The sequence below is a fragment of the Actinia tenebrosa genome, unplaced genomic scaffold (genome assembly GCF_029948245.1).
Source record: "Actinia tenebrosa isolate PJP-AT-01 unplaced genomic scaffold, QUT_ActTen_1.0 PGA_scaffold13__45_contigs__length_12533684, whole genome shotgun sequence".
Classification (NCBI taxonomy): domain Eukaryota; kingdom Metazoa; phylum Cnidaria; class Anthozoa; order Actiniaria; family Actiniidae; genus Actinia; species Actinia tenebrosa.
In genome coordinates this window covers 9,190,364-9,216,926 of record NW_028292573.1, presented here as the reverse complement: position 1 = coordinate 9,216,926, position 26,563 = coordinate 9,190,364, and the positions used below count along the sequence as shown (strand labels likewise).

Here is a 26,563-nt window from a genome sequence, read left to right as displayed (position 1 = left end):
AATAGAATAGAATATGGCACCGAATAGAATTCCACAGTAGCCGGTTTTATAGGGCAGCCACCTCAAGTTCCATATATTTGATTAACCATATTAACTCTGGACGATTGAATATTACTGACGTGAGGAGCATCGCGCGGTCGCGTTGGTGTTGGTACAAACAGAGTCAAGTACGAATCTCGTACACAGAGCCCTTATTTCTTACTGCGCATGCTCGACGAAATAATTGGGCTCTGGAAAATTAAACTCCAAACCGGAAGACCCAGATTCTGGGTTTCTCGCACATGCGCATTATGACAGACTAGGTAAATTCAAAATGGCGGACGATGTTCAACGAGCATGTGAATTTGCGCTTGGAAAATTAGGTTTTGAAGATGGTTTTCAGTTTAATTAACTCCGAAAATATCTATTGGATGGACATCAATACAATTTCCATTACAAAACCGGCAAAACTTTGAAAAATCCGGCCCTACAGGCTTTTTTGGTGTACTTAATTCGAGACGCCATCGTGTTTATTTTCCCTAGTACTGTAATTTTTACTTCCGGTATCTTCCTTTGTTCTCGAGAATCAATCACAGCACAGGAAATATTGGAGTTTTCCAGAGCCCAATTATTTCGTCGAGCACGCGCAGTAAGAAATAAGGACTCTGGGTACGAGATTGGGAACGGCCGTTAAAGAAGTAACGCTCATAGGCTATTCAAACCGTTTGACCTTTGGGATGAAAACGTCTGCATTACAACAGCGAACGAAGGAACACGGACACAAGATAAGTAAACAAGTATAACGTTAATTTAATTCAAATAATCGAAAGGAAAAAAAACTTATAGAAATCCAACCACATTCGGTGTCCTAGTGCCCTTGGGCAGATTCAATATATACAATGTTTCTACATGTCAATCAATTGCACAGTTTAACCCGACCATGAATACCCATCACGCACAAAGGGAAACCACTTCGAAGCATTTTCGAGTCCCAAAGTACTGCTGTGTTCCTTGAGTACAAAATAAAATTAACTCAAGCTTAGCCTCATATTAGTGTCTTTGAAAATCCACAAACACCAACAGTAAAGTAAAGAATGCACAACTTCTACAATACAAACACTATGAAATTCCACGGACCTTCACTGAAACATGAATTTTCCGCACAAAATCGAGGCTAACCCTGAGCAACAGACAACTCGAAACTAAAGTATTGGGTTTCATTTCTGCTCTGCCAATATTGATGCCGGAATCATTTCAATGATCTCATCAGCAGATTTCGTTACCCCACGCAGAATATCGAGCTGGCTACTGGAATCAAATAATTTCTGCTCTGCCTAAGACTTTGGCGGAATACGTGTTATTGAAATGAAGATTACCTTTTGACCTCATTAATCCGCCAGAGAATATCTCGCTCTGGTTACGATCTCGACAGGAATAAAATGCAAAACGTCCTTTAAGATCACCCATTCAAACCGAGACCTGGTATCAAGAACATATCCATTTTTGGTGTAGTTGCATGATGTTAGTCAGAGTCAAGGTTCTTGTGTTAGCGTTTGTGTTGATCCCAACGATATGTCGTGCATTCCTTTTTCAGCGGAAATATACGGTAAGCAGAAAGTTGATCACTCAGTTGTATTTAGTATACGAACCTAGCTTGTTGTTCCTCAGTTTTCACACTAAGGGATGGAGATTGAATGCTAAACCTTAGCCTATTTCTATATTGTGTAGAATATTCTTGTGTTTTATTGAAGATTCGTGGACTTTTGAAGTATATGTATTGCTAAGCTCATACTAAGGAACCGCTTTTTATCTATGTGAGCTTCGCTGGGGAGAGGGGGAGGGGGAGAAGGGCGGATTGTTGGATCAGATGTCTTTTTTTTTTTTTTTTTTTTTTTTTTTTCACGGTTATTCATTTCACATCTATCATTTAGCGTATACCCCAGACATACAAACGTCTGTAAATTAGTCAATTTTCAACTTTTAAAGCTAACTAACTACATCATACGAACAAACAAGTTGCGCATGAAAAATACAGTACTGTAGTAATGTTATGTGTTTATAGGAGCCTATGATGTTTCTGTCAATCAATAATGTCTAGCCGTTAATGCGCCGTCTCTCGCTGCTGTTGCTGTTGTGGTCCGATCCCTTTAATACTCGCCATCATTTAACAAATAGGCATCAGTTTTTTATGTGTCTGTCCTCTTATTGACGATAAATTGCGTCATCACATTGTCAAAGTAGTGTGGATCCACTAGGCGTAGCCGATAAAAATCAACATGTGAGTTGAGCGTCGTGTGCATAGAACACTGAATGTAGTGGTAGTGCGTGTGAGCGAAAAGTGTCCCCAATTAGTGCGAAACGCTAGAACGACTAGACACTTAAATAAAGATCATTGTATTTATTTATTTATTTATTTATTCTATTTTATATTTATTTTTTGTAGTCAATAAGAGGACAGACACATAGAAAACTGATGTCTATTTGTTTTTTTTACAATAACAAAAACCATAAAAACTTCTCATTTTTAGCGATCAAAACAACCAATTGAAAGAGCGTGCGCTCTTTGACGTCATCTTCATCTGTCTGTTCTCTTATTGATGATTAAAAAAATAACCAATCAGCGCGCGAGAAATTATTGTAAAAATATGAGTAAAGCCTAATTCGTACTTTTATTCATGGGTTTGAAAGTTTTTCTCATAGTTATATGATTTTCCAATATCCCCAAGTCATCTTTTAAATTCCAATAGTTTGGCGACAGGATGGAGGGACAACAGGTTTTTTAGTTTATTCAAGTGCTACGTAAACTTGACGATCGGTCTATCATGAGGAACTTCGTATTGACTCAAATGAGAGCAGATTCGGTAATCGATACTAATCCCATTTCCTTGCCAAGTGCAGTCTGGAATATTTGCTTTGTGCGAAAAACATGTTTTTCTGCAAGCTAGTCTAGTGTATTGATGTGCTCTTTTTATGCTTGTTTTTACTCATTAAAATGAGATGCCGGAAGTGTTTTCATATTGTTTTCACGAAAGCCGGTGTAGGACAAATCAGGGATATGGGTGACCTATATTGAACTGGGTTATCACTTCCGGGTTTAAGAATGAGGGCATAATTTATCTTGGCAAGTAAACTAGAGTGATGAACGATATATAGGTCAGCTCCAGATCTTTATGCTCTGATGAAAGTTATTGCATCATATGCATAGGCCTTAAAATACTATGATTGTCATCCCAAAATGCTTAATTTCAATTATCTCACTACTTTTGTTTGTTAGATTGATTTACATGTTCAAGTGTAGCGTAGTAATCACTACCAGACGCAATTTAATAAAACAATGGAATTACCTTCAATTAAGTCTACTGAATATTTCACGGGTTAGAGTGAATTCACTAAACCCATACATGCAATAGATGTTGCAGTAGTGATGAAAGGGTAAATTATACACCGTGAAAAGATGAAAAAACTTACTGACGGTTCGGACGCTACTTTGTCCTCCGTCGTTGACTAATACACATTAATAGTCCCTAATTCCATAGTTTTCTTTTGTGTCTATTTGACTATTACACCTGGAATAGTAGTGTTTTTTTCGTTACGGGTTAAATACCTTTACTCTGAGTGAAATGTTTTGCTATGCCTTGTCCGGCCTATAAGCTATCTTGCCCGTTACTTACTCATGAAATGCAGATAAAATATCAAGTCATATCTGCACATATGATAATTCAATGATAGAGACAAACTAATATTTCATCGTTTAATATTAGAGGAAATTTTTTTCAATAATGAGCAATAATGGCAAAAAGCGCCAAACTCATTTTCGAATAAAAATATTTGCTTTGGGTTAACACTTTGATTCCACTTTCATCGGTCATCTCCACTTCCAAACAAGTTAAACTTTCTGAATAACACGATGTTAGCCTTGTACAACAGCCTTTCTTCAAGAAAATAGTTTTTGGCGCTCACTGCTTGAATACGAAAAGAATTCTCTCTTAATATAAAAGCATTTAATTTAATGTAAAAACATTATATTTCACTTTCCTTTTACTAGATATGTGATCTATTTTGCGCGAAAAAGTATCCCTCTTGAACCCAGGGTAATTTTGCACCGTTCTAGTGTAATTAAGCAATCTAAGTTCTTTTTAATGTTATCCGTCAACAGCGTCCGTCCACTAGGCGTCCTAGGCTTCCTAGGCTTCCTACGTGTCCTCCTGTAGGTCTTCGAGGACCGAAAGGCGAGAAGGGCTTTAAAGGCGCTAAAGGTGACGCAGGTAAGTAATGGCTAGTTATGTGTGACAAACGCGCGGCCATGTCTCTGTACTATGATATAAACACCCTGGGAGCTGTAGAGCACGAGAGAAGCAAGCTTAAAAACACGAGGCTCAGCAGAGAGCCAAATATTTTCCCGTACGACCCGACTTTACTCAGTCAATAAGCATTTTATCATATGACCCTAAATAAAGAGATATTTTAAAAGTTGCAAATTATGTCAATACGGTCGCAGGATTCGAGCAGGGCCGTACGGATTGTATCTATAAAGTATATCAAAAGTATATCAAAGATTATGGGATATCTTTGCCGTTTTTTCTTCTTCTTCTTCTTCTTCTTCTTCTTCTTCTTTTTCAGAAAGCCCTAGTGATGGACATCTCGAAAACAATATCAGGGAGGATATCCCATGATTTCTAATATGCTCTTTATATACTTGTATGTATGAACAAGAGGGTCAAAGTTTTTGCATATGGCTCTGTATACATATGTAACAAAATTTACAAGTGCCTCGTTGGGTATTTCATGGCCGATTGAAAATACACCTATAGGCGACCTAGGCTGAAAGGCCTGATGGGAAGGAACAGTGTTTTACCGACGAATATACGAAGCGATTTTTCTCAATCTAAATTGGTTGTATTTTCAACGGTGTAGGAATCAGGTGATCTCGGCTCGAAGCGCGCAAAGGCCGATTGTTTGTCAAATCGAAGAGTTCCTAATACCCAGTCTCCTATTTCATAATATCTCACGGTAATCAAAATGGCGGCTGGTGATTAATTAAGAAAACGGTGATTTCGCTTACTTCAATTGCCTTTATGTTTTGCTTTTATTAATTTTAACTACTGATAGGACAAAAGGGAGCTCTTCTGGTACATGAAACATAGAATTTTTCAATGTAAAGCTATATTTCAGGACGTATGTATGTAAGGTGAACTTGAAATACGACTCCTCGATTTTGGAGATATCATGGGACTTTTGGCGATGGAACAAAAATGCTTCTGATGGTTAATAGTAACCGGAAGTGCGTGCTTAGATCACCTGAAAAAGTCATATCCAAAATTTAAATATAGGCAACTAATAATTTTCAAATAATTTTCATATTCTTTCTATAAATGAAACGTTAAAACTGATCAGAAAGAATTAACCCCCTCCCCCCCACCCCCATTCTCCCAAAAAAAACATATGCGCGCGCAGGGTAGAAAAAGAAACATAACATATGGAATATATTGATGATTCACAGGGTTACCGGGTCTACACGGTCCAAAAGGAGTTAAAGGTGATCCTGGTCCTAAGGGACAGGAAGGTCGTGAGGGACCAAAAGGTGAACCTGGTCTAATGGGACCTCCTGGTGTAAAAGGAATGGATGTTTACCTTGGTATGGATGGAGACCCTGGTTTGTCAGGGTTTCGTGGTGAACCTGGTATACCCGGTAAAAAAGGTGCCACTGGTCCTAAGGGACTTCCTGGTTCGGGTTTAAAGACGTATCCTGGTCCTCCTGGTGAACCTGGTGAACCGGGGGAAATTGGTTTGCCTGGTGCACACGGTCAATATGGTGCTGTTGGTCCTAAAGGCAATCCTGGTGTACGCGGTATCAAGGGATATCCGGGATGGCCGGGAAATCCTGGAGAAAAGGGAGATGATGGTAATCCTGGTGACAAGGGACAAAAAGGTCTTCCTGGTCATAAGGGAGACACTGGTTACCCAGGAAGAAAAGGTGCATCAGGTCCTAAGGGATCTCCTGGTGTACCAGGGAAAGATGGTACTCCTGGTGTACCTGGTAGAGATGGTCCTCCTGGTCCAGTTCCTACACTAAAGTGCATCCAAGTACAGACCGATGGAAACAATGCCAACTGCCCTCCTGGCTACAAAGTTATTGGTTGTGCTTGTGGGAAGAACTGTGGCTCATGGGCAATGCAAAATAATTTCACTCAGTGTTCCTGTTATCTCAGCTGTAACTCAGGCAAACCACTCGACTGGACCAGGGCAATTTGTTGTCAAATATCTGCTGTGGTAACTGGTACCATTTCTGCACAATAATGACACTCCCTCAGAATCTCATCCATATAGATGATCAGTAGTATCTAATAGTAAACCTTAAGATAGATACCAGTTTTTCTGAACCTGCTCTTCTTTGTCTAACAGTTGTACAGTATAGATTTACAAGATCTTTAGCAACTTTTTTATTTCCTGTGCAATAAAGTTTATGTCAGTATAAATGTGGAAAATCTTATTGATTTTGTGAACTCTAAAACCCATGTTGTCTAATATATGTCTAGGGTGGGCTTTGATAACCAACAGCCTGGCAAAATAAGCTCAAAGTGCCTCTAACCGGACCCCGGCCCTAATATGATACCTTCAGTATTGATTCTAAATAAGGTGAATAGTTGAATGGTGAAATATTTCTTCATTTGAATCTTGCGTCTTCAATAAATATTTAAATTATATATAGACGTAAATTTTCATCTAACCAAGTTCACACTGAATGGAACTAAAACGACTACTTCGACGATACGGCAGCCATCTTGCCAGGCGGGCGGGGGGCAAAGCAAAACAAAGATGACGCAAACGTCATTACTTTAACAAAGCTTCATTCCTTCCCCCCTGGATGCCACACAATGCATCGCGATCCAAGATGGCTGCCGTATCATCGAAGTAGTGCACTGGGGATTTGCCCAACGAACTTTGAAATCGGAAGTAAGTTTCGTGTAATGTTCGTAACCAGATGACAAAAGACGATTGATAAACGCGTTATTATGGACGATCTGCTAACATCTGGGAGATGGAATCGGAATCGAAAGGATCGGAAGGCTTTTTTTCTTCCAACTCCCATTCCGATTATGACGCTTGTGATCAAGTGTGAACCAAAGAATCGGAATCAGAATCGGAATCGGGAGCTGTAACTAAACTTATGCCCAGGTCATTCAGAGCTTAAAACACGGCGGCCTCTTTGGTAACTATGATAACTATATAGACACCCTAAAATGCCCCCAAAACCATCGGAAAGCCCCATAAGTTATAGCCGACTAGCTTTTAAATTAGAATTTATTCTGAGTTCAAGAACAAAGTCTGATTGTAATACGTGTAATATCTTTCTTTATTTGCGCTCATTGCAATGCAAACGGCATTTTTGTAGTCCCAATGCTCAACCATCATTATTATAACTCATTATCAATAACTGTTATAAATCTCGCGTTTTAATTGGTTGGAAAATTGATTGTTCTTTAGGAGAGCACACAGCACGAACGCGCCCTTTGCATTTCATAAAAGAAATAAAAAACTTGCTGTGCTGTGTGGAGTTATAAAGCACTTGAGGATTGGCAGAACACTCAAATAATTGTCAGAAGCACCGCACTCCTCTACGCTTTGTGCTTCTCCTATCACTTCTCTTGTGTTCTGCCAATCCCCGCGTGGTTTATAATAGCACACAGCACACAGCACACGCGCGCGTTTTCTATTTCTTAAGTAATGTTTTCTCGGCTTGAATAAATCAGGCAATGTGCAATATTGGAAGGGTATTGCATTGAAGCATCAGGACGAGGTAAGTAATCTCTATATAGCTACCTGTTGTTGTTTATTTTGTTGTTGTTGTTGTTGTTGTTGTTGTTGTTTTGTTTTGTTTTTTGGTTTGTGTGTGTGTGTGTGTGTTGTTGTTTTTTTTTCATTTTTAAGTAACTACTTGTCTTTTATTTTTTAATTTGATTCTGCAAAAGTGTGAAAATTTGGGTGTCAAGCTAGCCTAAATATATCTAAATTTCATCAAAACAATACAGCAACTACAAAACGAAACTACAACAAGCACCACAGAACAGAGTGGTTTATAGCAGTGCTACAAATTTTATTACAAAGGAAATAAAAAAGTTGCTACAAGATCTTGGAAATCTAGGCTGTACTACTGTGATGCAAAGAAGAGCAGGTCCAGAAAGACTATCTATCTTAAAGTTTACTCATTGATACTAGTTACTGATCATTTATATGGATGAGATTCTGAGGGAGTGTCATTATTGTGCAGAAATGGTACCAGTTACCACAGCAGATATTTGACAACAAACTGCTCTGGTCCAGTCGAGTGGTTTGCCTGAGTTACAGCTGAGGTTACAGGAACACTGAGTGAAATCATTTTGTATGATCCATGAGCCGCAGTTCATCCCACAAGCACAACCAGTGACTTTGTAGCCAGCAGAGCAATTAGCATTGTTTCCATTCGGTCTTTACTTGGATGCACTTAAGTGTAGGAATGGGAACAGGAGCGCCATTTATCCCCGGTACACCAGGAGAACCATCTTTCCCTGGTACACCAGGAGGACCCATATCACCAGGAGCACCATCTTGGCCAGGATCACCAAGCTTTCCGTCAATGCCAGGATCTCCTCTCATACCAACAAGTTGCGAACCTTTTTGTCCCTTTCTACCAGGACGTCCCACTTCACCAGGTTCACCGAATTCACCACGATCACCACGAGGAGCAGCATACGTAAAACCTCTCCTTCCCTTTACGCCTTTAAAGCCATCTTTTCCCGGTATACCAGGAGGACCAATAGGACCAGTACGCCCCATTGTCTTATGATCCCAATCACCACGAGGTCCCGGAGCACCACGAGCACCCTTATTACCGGGTACGCCAGGAGGACCATCTTTCCCTGGCAAACCATCCCGTCCACGTGGAATAAGTCTTCCCGGAGCACCAGGAGGTCCCATAGGACCAGGTATACCTTGATATCCTCTTGGACCTGCATCTCCCTTGAAACCATGTACACCTATTTCTCCCTTCTGACCGGGATAACCGGGGAACCCTGTGATTGATCAATATATACCATTTGTTATCATGTTTTTCTTTCTATTCTGGTTTTTTACCACAAATGTAAGTTTTCTCACTTTCTGATTGGTCAACAGCCGTGGTACATAAGAGGACATACCACGCCATACTATATCGGAAATAAACCTTTCCCGAATTCGCTTGACTGATCACGAAACAATGGTTTTAAGTGGAGGTTGAACTTGATGAATAAAAGAATCAAGTTCAGTCTCGACTTCAAACCATTGTTTCATGGTCATCCAAGCGAATTAGGAAAAGACCTATTTGTTAATTATTTAGGGACTGGTCATAAAGTATAGCGAGGGGGGGGGGGGGGGGGGGGGGGGGGGGGGGGGAGAGGGGGACATACTTTATGACCAGTCCCTTACAGGAAATTGTAAGAGCGCTGTCATATACTGAACAATAGGAAATAAAAATAAGATAAAAATAGGAATCAATTATTATTCTAAAACAACAGGTGTAATTATTGCCAATACAAAGCTAAAATCTTGTTATTCAGAAAGTTTAACTTGTTTGGAATTGGAGATGACCTATGAAAGTGGAATCAAAGTGTTAACCCAAAGCAAAAATTTTATTCGTAAATGAGGTTTAGGCCTTCATTTAATTATTTCCCATATATTTTCTATAAAAAAGCCTGACAAAGCTACACCGTAACACAAATGCAACAAAACACCTTTGTACAATACCGCTTCAAAAAGGCATTTTATCATAGTACATCAGTTTCTAACTGTTTAAAAAAGGTTTTTAGTGTTAACCCAAAGCGAAAATTGGGATCAAAACTCATACGAAAGTCTAGTGTTCGATATTCTGCGAACTCAGATATTTCAACGGTTTCTTGTGATATTTCATGGGATATTCCATGGAATGCCTACCAAAACCATGCATTTCACATTGAACTATTAATTACCATCACTTCCAGGTTCGCCAGTTATTCCTTTCTGTCCTTTAAAACCTGCAGGTCCAGGGTGGCAAGGAGGGCATGAAGTATTCCCCTAGGAAAGAAAGAAAAAATATGAACATACGAATACGGAATAACGGGCAAAATAGCTTTAGGGCCGAATAGGATAGCAGAACATTTCACTCATAGTGGAGGTATTTAACCTGTAACAAAAAAAACACATACTATTATTCCTGGTGTAGTCAAATAGACACAAAATAAAACAACGAAATTAGGGTCTATTAAGTCTGTTAATGATAACTACACTTGATCAAGGACCAATTTCTGCTTAATCACAGTCACTTTGCCAAGATAGATTATGCTCTCCAATTCTCAAATAGCGCAGCGCAGCCGTGACGTCATAAAAACGAAGACAAAGACGAAATTCGGACAAACAAACTTACAAGTTTATTTTAAGCAGATAATTTTCACAGTCGATCGCAGTTGATCTTAATTTACATGGGTTATTATTGTAACTTTAAGTAAAAATAATAAATCGGTTCGTATAATCCTCGTAGCGGCTAAACAGAATGCAATGTTTGTCCGAATCTTTATGCTATTTTTAGAATCAGCGCGCTGCGCTATTCAAGTGAGTGGTTCAACAGGTCACTCACAAAACATGTCTAAGCTATATATCAAAGCATAAATGCAAATATCTCGGGAAGTGCTTGGAAATTTATAATTTTTTTTTTTTTTTTTTGATATCCTAAAACAACTTAGGCGAATTTTTTTTGTAATTTGGAAAAGAAAAAAAGTAGTTAGTACTTCATGAAAAAGCTTCATAAAAAAGCGTGTGTTTTTGGTGTTTTTAACGTTTGAGAACGTTTTTTACGATCAGTTCAAAACTTTTATACAATTATAAGAAATATTTTTTAAAATAACGTTTTAGTTTTCGAGTTATGAATCACTTGTGCGAATTATTTTTGTTTCCGCCATTTTTCTTTTAAAAGGCTTACCAGATGTTGATATCAAAAATTCAATATATTGAAAATACTCACGGCATCCCATAATTCTTCTTTCTTTTTTTTCCTTTCTTTGTTTTTGTTTTAAACTAGCTTTAATTCCTCAAAGTAGCTTTCTTAGAAAGTTTTCTAATACGGCTTTTGCAGACTAAATCAAACCAGTCTGGCGCTTTTATAAAATCTCCTTTCCATCATCGACTTGGCATATAGAAAAAACAGAGTTAGTTATTGCAAACAATGTTTTTAAAAAGTAACGTCTTAGTTTTCGAGTTATGAATCAATTGTGCGAATTAGGCTTAGTTTCCACCATTTTTCTATTGAAAACATCTTTCAACATCTTGAAAACAAGCATAGGATATCCTATAATTCTTAATCCAAATACAGTAGCTTTCTTAGAAAGTTTTCTAAAAACTTTTGCGGGCTAAATTAAACCGGTCTGGCGCTTTTACTATCTCCCGTTTCCACACCGAGAAAAAAAGAAAAAAAATTAAAGCACAAAAAGAGAAACAACAAGTAACTCCTAAGCTTGATATTGCATGGTTGGTTGAACACAAATTCTGCGCAAATTCTGTGGTTGAATATCTTGCTTTTATCGCAATTGACTATGTAAAAGCGTGCACAACTAAGAAATGATGCTTTCAAATGATCCCCCCCTCCCCTCCCCTCCCCACCTCCCCATATCCAAACCTCATCAGTTTTAAATCTGCATCGCTTGCATCTAAATAGTCAAATAGACAATCCTCATTCGTCAGTCAGTATGAAATTATATGTAAAACATGACTAGCGGATAAATACTGATTTGAATGAACTTTTACTCACCTTTTTTTGATGGACTCCTTGTAGTTCGCAATGACATGACGTTGGGATCAACACAAACACCGACAAAATAACAATGAGTCTGAATGTGGACATCATGCGACTACACCAAAAATGGTTGTTACTGTTTCTACCAAGGTTCGGTTCGAATGGGCAATTTCTGTTGACGTTATTCTTTACGTATTTCAATTCATTTTGGATTGTAAGCCGATCGATATTCTCCGGCGCATAACTGACTGTGAATCATGAGGTCATGTCAGTATTAATAACATTATTGGACTACATATTCCGGCAAAATCCTTGGCAGATCAGAGCAGAAATGAAATCCAATTCCAAGTGGTACCCCCATCAAACGTGATCAAGGATCTACTTAACTTTGATGGGTATGGTATTACAGACGAGTACGAAACTTTTAACATGTCCACATTGCAGACCTACACCCGGAAACAAGAATATTCTATGCACAATCAAGTTTAAGGCTTAGCAACAGACAATTACGAGAAAGTATCATGTGGTATTCAAATTTTTTAATTTTTTTTTTCTCGTGGAAAAGCATGACACGTGTAACCCAATAGAACAGGGTTTTATGGCCTTATCTTTCTGCCAAGGAAAAATAATGCTCTCTTGTTCATACCCCAGGGAATTGTCCAATAGGTCACACATCCTCAATTCATCATTTTATTTCTTGCTACGGAAAAAGCACGACCCAGCTAGTCTTTCTGTCAAGATAAATTATGCTCTCTAGGTCATACCCCATAATTTTCGTAAAAAATATCAAGTTTAGATGTGATTATCTCCAGAACATGAAACTAGGTATAGGGTAAACTGGGGTAACTAAGCATGATCATGAACCACGTGATCTCGTTTTGACGGCCCATTATAAACCAGCCAATCAGCGCGCAGGAAGAAATTTGATCAGGCGGTCAATCGAATCTAAGAAAATGACTCTGAATCTTTGCTTTCCTAGCTACGTTATGGACTAGCAATGTATTTAAAATTTACCTGAACTTGTATCGACTACCTATTGGCGTGAAATGAAACCTCTTCGTTCGCTTTTTTAAGTTAAGATTTAGGAAATGAGTTTATTTTTTAAAATCTCTTTAGAGCTACATGTTTTAGTTCACATCCGTTTTTATGTAACTTGTCTTTTACTTTCCAATGGCTTTAGGAGATTAATATACTTTTACAGCGAGGCACATAATTGCACGGAATTGAAACTGGAAGTGTGAAGATGTGGGTGGCACAAGCTAGCGGAAGTCGGAATTTCATTAATTACCCTGAATTCCAGAGCTCGAAACAACAAAAGAGACTGAAGGGAACAACTATGAACCTCTGGTACAAAAGGGTAGAATTAAAACAATACACCGCAAAAAACATCAACAACCGAATAGAATTCCAGAGTGGCCGGAGTAGGGCAGCCATGTCGTAGGGCAGATTCAATACGATGTTTTTACATGACAATCGATTGCATTTTAACCCGACTACAAATACCCGTCAAGCACAAAGAAGAACGACTTGAAAACATTTTCGAGTCCCAAACTACTGCTGTTCCTTGATTACAAAGAAAAAATTTGCTCAGGCTTAGCCTAGTATCAGTGTTTAAATATTCACAAATACCAACAGTGAAATACGTAAAAAATGCACAACTTCTACAATAAAAAGACTTTGAAATTCCACGGACCTTCATTGGAACACATGGAACACAAAAACGAGGCTAACCCTGAGCAACAGACAACTCGAAACTAAAGTATTGGGTTTCATTTCTGCTCTGCCAATATTGATGCCGGAATCATTTCAATGACCTCATCAGCAGATTTCGTTACCCCACGCAGAATATCGAGCTGGCTACTGGAATCAAATAATTTCTGCTCTGCCTAAGACTTTGGCGGAATACGTGTTATTGAAATGAAGATTACCTTTTGACCTCATTAATCCGCCAGAGAATATCTCGCTCTGGTTACGATCTCGACAGGAATAAAATACAAAACGTCCTTTAAGATCACCCATTCAAACCGAGACCTGGTATCAAGAACATATCCATTTTTGGTGTAGTTGCATGATGTTAGTCAGAGTCAAGGTTCTTGTGTTAGCGTTTGTGTTGATCCAAACGATATGTTGTGCACTATCATTTAGGGTAAGTATTGAAACTTGGCCATCCAGTTTTATTTAGTACCGAGCTTGTTCTACTTACACTAACGAAGGGAGATCAGTTTTCTTATACCCGATGATAAAGATCGGTCAACGGTCTATCGCAAATCCTGCGCTCTGATTGGTTGAGCTACTGTGATCTATTTAGTGATAAACTAACTGTAGCAAGGAAATATTTTGTGCTAAAATATGCCGAACGAATCAGGGATATGAGTGACCTGATTGAACCACTCACTTGGGTTTGAGAATTGGAGAGCATAATTTATCTTGGCAGTAACTGACCGCTATTAGTGCCGTCACGCAACGTTAGGGAAGTGAGAGTTGCGTGACGACATTAACGTACAAGACTACTGACTAGTACGATAAAAGATATGTAGATATGTAGGAATATGTAAATATTCCTTATGCTCATATGTAAGTTATCCATTAACGGCGTTTAAATATAATGAGCACACTTATAATAAGAATAATAATCTTATATTGACGATACCACGAGGGACCTCCTAGACAAATACTTTAATATACATTTAGGCACTGCCTAAAAACGCTCCCGATACGCAAGTCACAGGTTGCCCAATTTGAATGAAACTCAAAGGTAAAAATAAGATCGGGAAAAAATCTTCTATTATTTCTTATTCGAAATGAAGATAATTTCTTCCATAAATAAAAACTATGCATTGAAATCAAATCGAAATGCACTACATTGTTTTTGTTTGTTTGTTTGTTTGTTTGTTTTTGTTTTTTTTCTTTTTTTGCGCGAGTATACTCTCCCACTTATATGATATTTTTACACAACTCATTACCAGCCCCCCCAGGGGCTAGTTTTGTTCTTGGAAGATTCTTCGACAAAGTTTTTCATGACCAAAACTTTTAAGCTTTGAATTCCTGGAAATTCTTGTCAAAATGAGTATTAAGTAATATATTATTGTTTGCTAAAAAAACACACACCTGAATTCTTGAAGAACACTTCTTGATCCATCTTTGAAGAAATGCAAGTTTGTTTTTTTTTAAATTTGTCGTTGGTTTATAATTAAAGCGATTTTTTCTGTGCATTTGAGTAGTTTTGCTTTGACATCAAGCGGGATCGTTGTGTTGTGTACACGGACGCCCGTACGTACGGACGGAAATGACGTCAGCCAAGCCATGAAAAATCAACTCGACTGTTTACCATTTTTTCTTAGGTATGGTGCTCCGCTTGCGCGGGAGCTCCCCTATTTAACAATTATTCGCCGAAGGCGAAGTGAATATCGTGGAATATTTACCGAGACGCGAGTCTTCCAGCGGCGAGGTAAATATTACCCAATAATCACTGAGCCTGAGGCAAATAATTGTTTTAGTCTAAATAAGCAGGCGATTCTTTCAAAAAAGGAAAGAAAAAAAGAAGATGAAAGGCATTTTTTTCCCGTAACAACAACAAAGCGGCTGGCCGCAATTTTGGATTTTCGCTCGAGGTGATTATCGTGTGATAGTGTGAGTTTCTTGACCAATCAGCGCACGAGATTTTCTATAATCACCTGCGTATTTTTACTAAAAGCCTATAACTGGGTGGCTCAACATAGTTTTTGTACGAGCGCGCCAGCTAGGTTGTGCACGAGCATGCGCAGAACCAGAACTATATTGATGACGTCACGAACATATCGTTCCCACACGTAATTGTTTTTCTGAAATAACTCAAAAAATAGACAATAAAATGTCTCCAAAATTCTATATTCTTTTTATCATCAACAGTTTTCAAAATATTCAGAAATTCGGTATTGTGGAATTTCTTTTATTCGGCTAATTGAACATTTCGCATTATTTGAACATCTGTAGTGTCAAATGAAAGATGAAGTAACGCACTTTCATCATAAAAAGTGTTGTTTTTTTTATAATTCTCCGTGGAAAACTTGAGTTTTTAATTTTTTAATGAAAAGAATGACCTTCATTATAGCTGACGTAGTGTTACCATGGTAACCTTATATGTGATCAGCTCCATAAAAATTGAATCCTAAACTTACAAACTTTAATATGGTTAGACTGTTGGGTATCAATGTGTGAACCTGAAGTAGCCATAGAGTACTATGTCCTATTGATTAGAACTACCGAAAAACGTCTTGGGAGTTGAGCCACCTTAATGGTAATTCATATAATAATGTTGAAAGGTTAAATAATAATGGAAGAAAGAGTATAAGTACTAAAATAGAATAACTATAAAAATTTCCATCAAATAATAAATGTGATCGATAAGAAGAGTAATTTCTCTAATGTCTAAGTCATTTTTTTCCACTGCATGTCCGTCATCGCATTATTGTTGTTATAATAGGCCCTTTGTTCTCACTGAATTACTCAGCACGTGATTACTGAGCTGCAAAGGGACTAGGATAGGTATCACTGTCCCTGCCGCAATCACTCTATCACCATCATGATTTATTATTATTATTAATTATTATTATCATCATCATCATTATTATTTTTACTATTATCATCATCATTATCATCATTACTATTATATTATCATCATCATTATCATCATCGTCATCATCATTATTATTATTATTATTATTATTATTATCATCAGCCTCCTAGGTGCCCCCCTGGACCTCAAGGGGTTCAAGGAGTGAAGGGCGAAAAAGGCGATTATGGCTTTGAGGGTTAGTTATTACTAGTCATAGATGCTATGCTTGTTCTATTATAAACTGAAAGGTCACAAGTGAATTAGTGTAGAGTTATTTAAGTAAATTACGGTGGCCCTTAAGGGTCATGCACACCTGAATTAGGTTTTCACATTCAAATAAAAGTTTGACACATTTCAAAGAGTTGGATTTCCTAGTTACAAATTTCACATTTCGAATTATAACTGCTCATTTCGTGCTGTAACTCAACATTTTATCTCGAAATTTTGTGTTGGCATCTCGAAATTTTTGCCTTGACAACTTGAAATTTCGTGGTGTGACAACTGAAAATTTTGATTTGGGAAATCAAAAAATATTCAGAAACTTTCTGAAATAAAACCAACAAAGAAAAAAAGTAGCAAAATTTGTATCAGTCCCTTATGGGCCACCGTATAGATTTATATTTCTGTGGAATACATATTCCAATAAAAGTTGGTGTAGTTCCAAAAACCATCATAAATTCGTGATATGATCATGACAAAATCTTAAAAAGCTTCTTTTTGAAAACCTTTATTATACTCATGTGTAAATAATGTCAACACAAAAGAAAATATACCAGAAAATTGTGCGGACAAAGTTTAGGAAAATTTCAGATATTGTCGTGACTTTTTGCAAATAAAATTCACAAGGCCCATAGTGCATTACAGGCTTGTTATATGCAGCATGCAATATGCGACAAAATATTCACTAACTTTTTTTGAAATAGCTTATTTGCATTATGATTGGCTATATTTTCACGTGAACACGAGGCTAGTCAGTCCTGAACCAAAGCCGTTCAATTTTGGTCGTTATATTCAGATTCGTTGTACATAAAAACCAAAACTTAAATCTGAAAGAATGCATCAAATAAAATAAAGCTTTACTTTTGGTTGGCGTTGTCAAAAACAAATAGACACCGTTCATTTAATTTATCCACTTCCAAAAGCCACATCTTGCCTCTCCATCGAAATAAATATCTGGCCGCAATCACAGGAAGCCCAATTTCAAGATAAAAGTAAAAGACTATATCTAAAATCATAAAAAGTAGACTTAATTATAGGAAAAACAAATAGGAAAACAAAGATGCGCGCGAAAACCATATTGTTCTGAATTTGTTGTTTTGCAATTATTACGTGCACAAAATGATCAATGAAGAAAATTTTCTCCCAATTTTATTTAACTTGTCAACTTTTTCTAAATTTGTTTGCCTGCTACGATCTGTGATGACCATGACTTGTGGCACAAGTCGCTTAGCCAGCATGCTATGATAACAAGACTGGTATAAACAAGGATAGAAAGATAAACCTAACAAATTGTAAATATTGATGATTCACAGGGAGACAGGGTCTAACCGGTATAAAAGGGGAAAGCGTTTATCCTGGTTTCAAGGGAGAACCAGGTCCAAAAGGAATTCAAGGCTATCCTGGTTGTGTGGGACATCCTGGTCCACCTGGACAACGAAGTGCTGGTTATTCTATTGTAAAGGGAGTGCGAGGATTGCCAGGGAAAAATGGTGCTCCTGGTGTACCTGGTAAAAATGGTGATCCTGGTCCTATGGGTCTAAGGGGAGGTACTGGTCCTCCTGGCCTTCCTGGTGTACCGGGAAAAGATGGTGCTCCTGGTCAACCTGGTGAAAAAGGGTATCCTAGTCCTAAAGGAGATCCTGGTCATCCTGGCCCAAAGGGTGATACTGGTGCTAGTGGAAATCGTGGTGATAAGGGAGATAAAGGATATCCTGGTTTGAAGGGAGAACAAGGTTATCCTGGTATTAAGGGGGAATATGGCTTTCCAGGGAAAGATGGTGTTCCTGGTCCTATGGGTCCTCCTGGTGTACCGGGGAAAGATGGTGCTCCTGGTGTACCAGGTAGAGATGGTCCTCCTGGTCAGGTTCCTACACTGAAGTGCACTCCGGTACAGACCAATGGAAACAATGCCACCTGCCCTGCTGGCTACAAAGCTATTGGTTGTGCTTGTGGGATGAATTGTGGCTCATGGATCATACAAAATGATTTCACTCAATGTTCCTGTTACCTCAGCTGTAACTCAGGCAAACCACTCGACTGGACCAGAGCAGTTTGTTGTCAAATATCTGCTGTGGTAACTGGTACCATTTCTGCACAATAATGACACTCCCTCAGAATCTCATCCATATAGATGATCAGTAACTAGTATCAATGAGTAAACTTTAAGATAGATAGTCTTTCTGGACCTGCTCTTCTTTGCATCACAGTAGTACAGCCTAGATTTCCAAGATCTTGTAGCAACTTTTTTATTTCTTCTGTAATAAAATTTGTGACACTATCAGTAAATGTGAAAGGAGTTATCCTACTATTGAGTTTGTGAACTTAGAGTTATACAGTCAGTAAGTCTTTAAGTGCCTATAACCCTTCTTGCAATATTCTCAGTATTAATTCTACATTGTGTAAGCCAACCATTTCCTGCTTACATTTCCATCATAAACTCTTTGTGTATGCATCAAACTCTAGGACTACTGCTATACCGCTGGTTGAAAGACTGTCCTTAATCAGAAGAACATAAGATATCTTGTTTTGTAATATTACCTGGTTTGTTTTCTGCTATCGTAACAAGATAAAAGCAGCCAGTTTTTGAAAGCAATGACGGCACTAATGGCAGAAATTTGTCAATCACCTAAATCATAAACAAAGATGTTACATAATTAAAATGACGGCAAAACGATATACAAGCACAAGGTAGTTATGTACACCTATTTAAAAAAACTAGGGTTGTCTGGGTGATAGGCAATAAGTTAATGATTGGTGTTCATTATAAACTACACCAGCTGGGTTGACAGCACTAGGACAAACTAGAGATCAACCAATCAGAATTGAGCATTGTATATTCTACTTTGATTAGCATTTCCCATGATTTTACCAAGCAAGCCCATGAAATATGAATCCTTTTGCAATATCTTTCAATTTGATTGTAAACGCTTGTCGAACTTTGCTAGGTGAAATTCAATCTCAATTGACAAGGAAAATGTTACAAAAAATGCTAACTAAGAATAGTTGACCATTAATTCCTTTACAGGGACGCAGTCAATATCATCGACTGAAACATTGTTGATGTACTTTTCGTACTAATGATCTAAATTTCTCTTATTGCTTAATCACATATCGACCTTTTTTGAAATAGATATTAACATAGATAACCTACCTCTCTACCTTTCACACCACCAGCCCATGATGCTTCAATACCAAAACTACCAACCTTAAATTAGATTATACATTTAGAGTGCTTACTACATAATACCATTCTTGGGTTTCCTGTGCCAACAGGAAGCCCACTTCACAATTCAATATTTTGCAGCAAATTAAAAATATAATAAATCATTATCTGTAGTAAATTATATCTATTTTTGCTGACCTCATGTGAAGGAGTTACTACATATGGAGGGTTAAATAGCAAGACATCAACTTTACCATTTAATCTTGGTATCAAACCATCTAACTGCAAAAACAAAAAACAAAAAACATACACACAGAAAGAGTGAGAGGGAGAAATGAAAATGACTTATGACTATTTTGCTAAGCTATGAATGTTAATAGACCTCCTTGCCTTCAGTGTAATTCATGGTTTTGAACAACTCCCCTTAGTTACCGTTGCCATGTTCTACAAGCTCAACACATTAGCTAGAATATCTCAGAATTCAAAAATCTAATCATGGAAAAATGATTATACATTGTTTTTCAATTCTTTGCTGTCCTGTAAAAATGAAATAAAATGCTTCATAGTCCTTGCAGCATTCTTTAAAAGAGATAATGTGCAAATGTTTGTGGGACAAGATTTTAATTGCACTAGGAAAACTGTGCATGTGCGAATGTTTTCTCATTCCTAACTACTTGTCATTCCCAAGAGTATCATTTCTTTAAACTTAATGGCTGTGCATGAGACTACAGTGAATATGGATCACTTGTCATTCCCTAGAGTATTTCTTAATTGTTTTAATAGTTTTGCATGAGAAGACACATAAATATGGATACAACACAAACAAAACATTTCTCAAGGGAATGAAAAAAAATCATAACCAAAGTCAAAAGATTTGTCGTGAATTTTGGGAGTTAAATTTCATTTAACCCAAGCTCTGTTTTTGGCAGCACCATACATTATCATTTATAAGCCTATCATTTGGGATTTCTATATTGCTAATTCCCAGGCATTTATCGTATATACTCTATGCTAGTTTTGTCCTCAGAGCCCATCATTGTCATCTTGCTTTTTGGTTACTGCCAACCTCCTCCCCCCCCCCCCCCCCCCCCCACTGCCCACCAAAAATACAGAAAAACTCTTCGGACAAGACTTTGGATGCCTAACATAAACAAAGATTGGGTTAGCTTTACCAGATAACATTATTTTTAGTCTCTACCCAGATGTTAAAGTGTTGTTATGCAATACTGTGATCCCTTCCACACAATGGGAGGTGGTGAGTGATCATTGATTTATACTTACGAGATTTGTGACAACTGGACAGACGTGGTATCCATTGACATCAACAGTCTTTCTTGTACAGACTGCAGCTTGGGCATTGATATCTGTTGTCCTGTAAAATAGATTAGATGAAGTAGATTGATACCACTACTACCAAATCACCATTTAACCCCAAAAAAGGAAAAATTAGCCCATTGATGCATGCTTTTGGAATATCAAATATTTAAAACATACCTATCAGGTACTTACAAATAATAAGCAGAATTCCCCAGGATACTGGCCAGAAAACTGATAAGTACCCCAGAGCCGCTGCCAACTTCAACACAAAGAGTGGGTCTGATCACAAGACAAATCTGATGTTAGTATACTTTACTGTTAACAAATCCTACGAGCCAGAAAGCCCATACCCGGGACCCTCAGTAGGAACAACGGCATGGGGAGTGCAGGGGTAGTGTCTTAGGTGTGTTTAGGGGGGGGAGGGGGCGGGAGGAGGTGTGTTTTCCATGGTACAGTTCCGTAATATCAAAGTATCAAAATAAATACAAAGTTCCTCAAACAAAGAATCTCATTCTCAAGAGAATGACATGTGGTCTGATATGAGAAATGTTAAGAGGTATATCACTGGATCCATATCATTTTATATTAACGGTATATTGTTTACATGTAGCCATACAGAAGTCCTTTCTCATTAATGGCATGGCTAAGATAGAACAAATAATTTTTTCCAATCAACTTAGAATTTTTTCTCACCTACGCTCTTTCAGGAACTCAACATCTTTTTCCAAAGCATCCATCATTAGAAATGAATCCTCAGCCGGCTCGTAAACATCTTGATAGTCTTTACTCGACAAGTGTGAGATAACAGGAGTTGGAATATTCGCCATAGTTTTATAATATATATCCAAAATAACTACTCTGTTCACTGTAATATAACCTTGAAAGATTAAACAAACGCATATAAAGACTAAATCATGTGCTTAGAGCTATTTTGAGTTTAAAATAAGGAAGTTAGAAGACTAAAATAAGAAAAGGAAGATTTATGACGCTTCGTCCGCCATCTTGGATGAGTGCGATTAACAGAGACTGGGTCGAATTACAATAAGTTTAATTAGTTTCCAGTCTTTTTGTCTTCACCACGTGTTGCCGTGTGAGTTAACATGGCGAGCGATCAGGGACAGTATCTGGAGCCGGTCAAGAAAAAGCCTAAAATACGACCCAATGATCTTAAAAATGATAATGGAAATATCACCACAGATACAAGACCTATGTGTAAATATAGTGTACGGTGCTTTAAGAGTAGTTCACAGCATAAGAAAGAATTTCAACACCCCGAAAGTTTGGAGAACAATAGCGTAGAGAGGTGTCACGCACGAGACCAAGAACCAAGACATGCAAACAGTGATAAAGGCCTTCCACTTTGCCCTAAGGGAGTAGACTGTGAAGAAACTGAATTGATTCATTTTGCAGAGTTTAGACATCCGGTCACTGAGGAATCTAAAGAAAACAGCGACAACGAGAATGGAAGCTACTCGGTGAAGGAACAAGACGAGTGTGACGAAGTGGAACTTAGTGAAGGCTATCAGTCATGTGAGGCCACACAAGAAGTTATGGATGACTACGAAGATAAACCAGATGAAGAAGATGGCATCAATAACACTCTCTCTAGCTCTTCGTGAGTACCATATGATATACCAGTTCACGGGTTCTCGCGGTAAAAATCAGCCGTTTTTTCCCCCTTAACTTTTCAGCCGGTGTGATTATCATATTAACTATGTGATTATGTATTGTCTAACACCTTTCTCAAACAATGAAAATAAACGTAGTCGTATTGTTTTTTATCGTTATTTATAATTATGTTTAAATTAAAGATAAATGCTTTGTATAGAATTTAATTTTTCGCGAGATCTTTTATAATTGTTTTTCATTATTATTTATAGAGCAAACAATTAATCCGTGAAACAGTAATTACTAAATAGTACAAAATAGTGCTAATTAAACAATAGAAAACAATGGAATTTGCATGAAATTGTGCTATTTAGTATTGCTAAAGTTTCACGGTTATATTGTTTGCACTCTATACTTCATTTTTATTTATACTTATTTTTATTTTATAATTATGCTTTGCTTAGAATCCCTCGTGACGACACAGTTCTCAGCAGAGGTACAAGTATTCTTCGTTGTTACTCGATCCTGACTGAAGACGAACGCAAAGAACTTATCCGACGCGCATTTGAACTCAAAGACATGTTGAAAAAAGAACTAAACGATACACATAAGATCATAGCTGAGAAAAATAAGATGTTGAAAAGAGTACACAGTCAGCTGGAAAAAACGTCTAAGATTGAGGGGGAAATAGAAGCGTTGGAGAAAGATGAGATGGTTTATTTCCCTTTGTTTGCTGAGAGAGAGTACAAAGAAGGGTCTGCTGCCCAGATCCATTTTCGTTTAGCAGGTATCTGTCTTTTGTTCAAGATAATGATAGACAATTTCAAGGGTGGGACCTGGGGGGATGATTGCACTGGATGTCAAATTAACCCTTTTGAGTTTTGACAATATCCCCTCCCACATGTACTCTCAGGCATAACTGTCATAAATCCATTTCAATCCAGTAACAGATATTTATTTAGCGCGCATTTCCATATGGATATGTTCAAAGGCGCTTTACAATAAGTTAAGAACGAGAGGTAGTTAGTATGAGGTGTAGTCACTGAGGGTGGTCACTGCCAGGGTTTCTTTACATCCTCAGTGGTTCTTTTACGTCCCTCCGATGTTGGTTAGTAATGATGGGTGTTGAGAGACGGGATCTCCGTTCGAAGTGGTCATCCAAGCCACTTGAAGGTCTAACCATTTGCAGATGTAATAACAAAGGCAGCACCTTCTCCGCAGTTATTTTAAGACCCTGAGTGTTAATTGGTCCGGCCAAGGCTTGAGCCAACACCTCCCACACAACAGACCAATGCTCTTACCAACTGAGCTAACCGGGAGGCGGTTTTATAAATATAAATATTCTTTTGAATCATTTGTATGTATACAATTTAATTTTTCAGAGTCCCAGTTTTATCGGCTGGTTGATACAGCAAATAAATACCGTGTCACTAAGGTAGATTATATCGTTAACCCAATCTTGCTGAGAATGTTCAAGAAGGCACAAGATAACTTGAAGCAGATGAGAGGAGAGAGTGATTCTTATCCTGTGCTAGCATTCCATGGGACCAAAGAAGAAAATATCCATTCTATTGCACAGACGGGATTCAGACTGCCTGGTGATGCTAACTTTGAACATGCAACTGATTCTGGTAATTTAATATATTGATGAGTTGCAAGCATTCCCAAGAGAGTCAAAAGACAAAACCATGGCGGCCATTGTGGTGCCGTTAACAATGGATGCTAATGAGAAATCTTTTGTTAAATGGCACCAACATGGCCTCGATGACGTAACGTGCAATCGAAGAATTGCATAAGTAGATTTTCAGTTTGCTTGCAAGCCATTACACCTATTTTAAATAAATAAATAAATAATGGGATTAACAGTGGATTCCACGAGTGGCTCTTCTTCCACTGGATTCCAATTGGAATTTAGAAGTTGATTTACGGAGGGAGGAAAGCCGGAGAACCCGGAAAACCCTCGAAGCACAGGAGAGAACCAACAAGCAACTCTACTCACATACGACACCGAGCTCAGCGGGACTCGAACCAGGTTCGCATTGGTGAGAGGCAAGCGCTCTCACCGCTACACCACCCGTGCAACCAGCACAGCTCAAAATATCTGGGTTTTTGGTATCTGTCAATCAAATATTACCAAAATTAACTAATACTATTGGAAACTTGATTGATGGAAGCCAAGAAACCTGGTTTTCTGAATTCATGGTTAAGAGCCTACAAGGGTTCTATACTTCTACCTATCCAATAATCGTTTAAACCATGCATAATTACTAATTATAATGTATTAATATATTAATCACACCAGTATAGCATAGGATGTGTATCTCATTTTCTCCATCTCACTTTCAGCTGCAGGAGAGGTTATAGTGGCAACATTATTAATTTTCTATTAATGTTGATGCTTAGGCTGCGTTCATAATGTATGGCAGAGGGGTTGGGGGGGGGGGGGGGGGGGGGCAGGTAAAATTTAGGGGAGATTGGGAAAATGTTTACCAGTAAAATGGGAGGGTTTGAAATTTTTTTTCAGAGAATTGGGAGGATGCAAAATTTTAGGAAGAAGCTTTGAGAGATTGCCCAGGGAAATAGTTATTTTTTGGGGGGACTTCAAGTGTGGGTCTTAAGAATTTTTTTGTCATTTAAAGATTGCACCTGCTCCCCCCCTACCCCTCTGCTATACTTTATAAACGCAGCCTTATATAGTTATAATCTGTTCTTTTGTTAACTCAGGTAATTACGGCAGGGGTGTATATTTCAGTGAGTACCCCTCCTATTCCATGACATACATCAAGGGTGCGTCTAAACTGCTGCTATGTCAAGTTCTTCCTGGAAAAGCATATCGCTGCATGCATCTCATCGATGGAGAGCCATTACAGACAGGCTACGATTCCCACACCTCCCCTGATGGGAAAGAATTGGTCATTTTTAAATCTCATCACATCTTGCCATCATATGTGGTATATTATGGTGAAGCAAAGGGCGACTTCAGCTATCAAAATGAATAGTTATACAAGGGCAGATCGAAGTGGATCGGTTTAAGGTGGCTAGCCACCCCTTTATATGGAGTACATCCACTACTCATGCTTTGCTAAGTTATATCATATATCATATCATATCATATATCATATCATATATATATATATATATATATACCTGGTAATTACTAGATGAAAATTATTTTTGTAACTGCAACGAAACAAATTGTTTTTTCACAGATATTAAAATAAATAATTGCAGCTATAATTATTTTTTTAAACTAATCAAAGGGAAATTTTTGATTAAAAAAAAAAAATTGATATCATGGCTATGAATTTTTATGTACATGTATTAATTAAAGAGAATTTAACTGTCATTTTTTTAGATTTTTGTTAATACCAGAGAATTTAAAATTTTAAGTTTCTTTGTTTGGGTTCAATTTTTTCATGCACAACCATTAAACAAAGAAATGATACTCTAGGAAATGACACATGGTTTGAAATAAAACATGATATGCCAAAACTAAAAGGGTATATTAGTCACAGCAAACTTCTGCAAGGGAGTTAAGAAATACACACTATTAATAAATAATTTGAAATCTTAGGGATAGAAATATTACCACCCATCTAAAAATTCCTCTCACATCCTACTCAAGACCAATCTTCTTTAAGATTTTATAGTTTATTTTTCTATTTTGTTACTTTAATTATAGTATTTTTACACAATGTACTATTAGTACTTCATAGTGGTCAGTACTATTTACAATAGAAAAACATTGTCATTCACGAAAACCTGTGAATAATTTTAATAAGAAACATAACAAGAAAATGTTATTCACTATGTATAAATAAATATCTTAGAGTAATCAATGAAAACCTAGACAGTTATTAAGTGAAATTAGATATTTTAGTACACACTAAATATATTTTTTTAACTA

General features: G+C 37.6%; 5 protein-coding genes across 5 annotated transcripts; 3 read left to right on the top strand and 2 right to left on the bottom strand.

The window, feature by feature from the left end:
• Window positions 1-720: 720 nt before the first annotated feature.
• Window positions 721-6,455, top strand: LOC116302163 (uncharacterized). The gene is made up of 3 exons (XM_031711384.2): window positions 721-1,585; window positions 4,136-4,244; window positions 5,480-6,455. The coding sequence occupies exons 1-3, from the start codon at window positions 1,496-1,498 to the stop codon at window positions 6,274-6,276; spliced, it is 996 nt and encodes a 331-aa protein (XP_031567244.1). The 5' UTR covers window positions 721-1,495; the 3' UTR covers window positions 6,277-6,455.
• A 1,595-nt stretch (window positions 6,456-8,050) lies between these two features.
• On the bottom strand, window positions 8,051-12,017 carry LOC116302164 (uncharacterized). Its single transcript, XM_031711385.2, has 3 exons — window positions 11,771-12,017; window positions 9,960-10,044; window positions 8,051-9,029 (listed from the first exon to the last, which is right to left on the bottom strand). Exons 1-3 carry the CDS (start codon window positions 11,864-11,866, stop codon window positions 8,425-8,427), a joined length of 786 nt encoding a protein of 261 aa, XP_031567245.2. The 5' UTR covers window positions 11,867-12,017; the 3' UTR covers window positions 8,051-8,424.
• Window positions 12,018-13,580: 1,563 nt separating this feature from the next.
• Window positions 13,581-18,854, top strand: LOC116302165 (uncharacterized). The gene is made up of 3 exons (XM_031711386.2): window positions 13,581-13,901; window positions 16,473-16,545; window positions 17,882-18,854. The coding sequence occupies exons 1-3, from the start codon at window positions 13,824-13,826 to the stop codon at window positions 18,667-18,669; spliced, it is 939 nt and encodes a 312-aa protein (XP_031567246.1). The 5' UTR covers window positions 13,581-13,823; the 3' UTR covers window positions 18,670-18,854.
• On the bottom strand, window positions 17,689-22,044 carry LOC116302166 (methyltransferase HEMK2). Its single transcript, XM_031711388.2, has 7 exons — window positions 21,742-22,044; window positions 21,241-21,327; window positions 21,013-21,103; window positions 19,930-20,013; window positions 19,720-19,773; window positions 19,107-19,194; window positions 17,689-18,823 (listed from the first exon to the last, which is right to left on the bottom strand). The coding sequence occupies exons 1-7, from the start codon at window positions 21,873-21,875 to the stop codon at window positions 18,717-18,719; spliced, it is 645 nt and encodes a 214-aa protein (XP_031567248.1). The 5' UTR covers window positions 21,876-22,044; the 3' UTR covers window positions 17,689-18,716.
• Window positions 22,045-22,083: 39 nt separating this feature from the next.
• LOC116302161 (uncharacterized) lies at window positions 22,084-25,883 on the top strand. The gene is made up of 4 exons (XM_031711383.2): window positions 22,084-22,663; window positions 23,121-23,443; window positions 24,039-24,287; window positions 25,381-25,883. The coding sequence occupies exons 1-4, from the start codon at window positions 22,149-22,151 to the stop codon at window positions 25,653-25,655; spliced, it is 1,362 nt and encodes a 453-aa protein (XP_031567243.1). The 5' UTR covers window positions 22,084-22,148; the 3' UTR covers window positions 25,656-25,883.
• The last annotated feature ends 680 nt before the right edge of the window (window positions 25,884-26,563 follow it).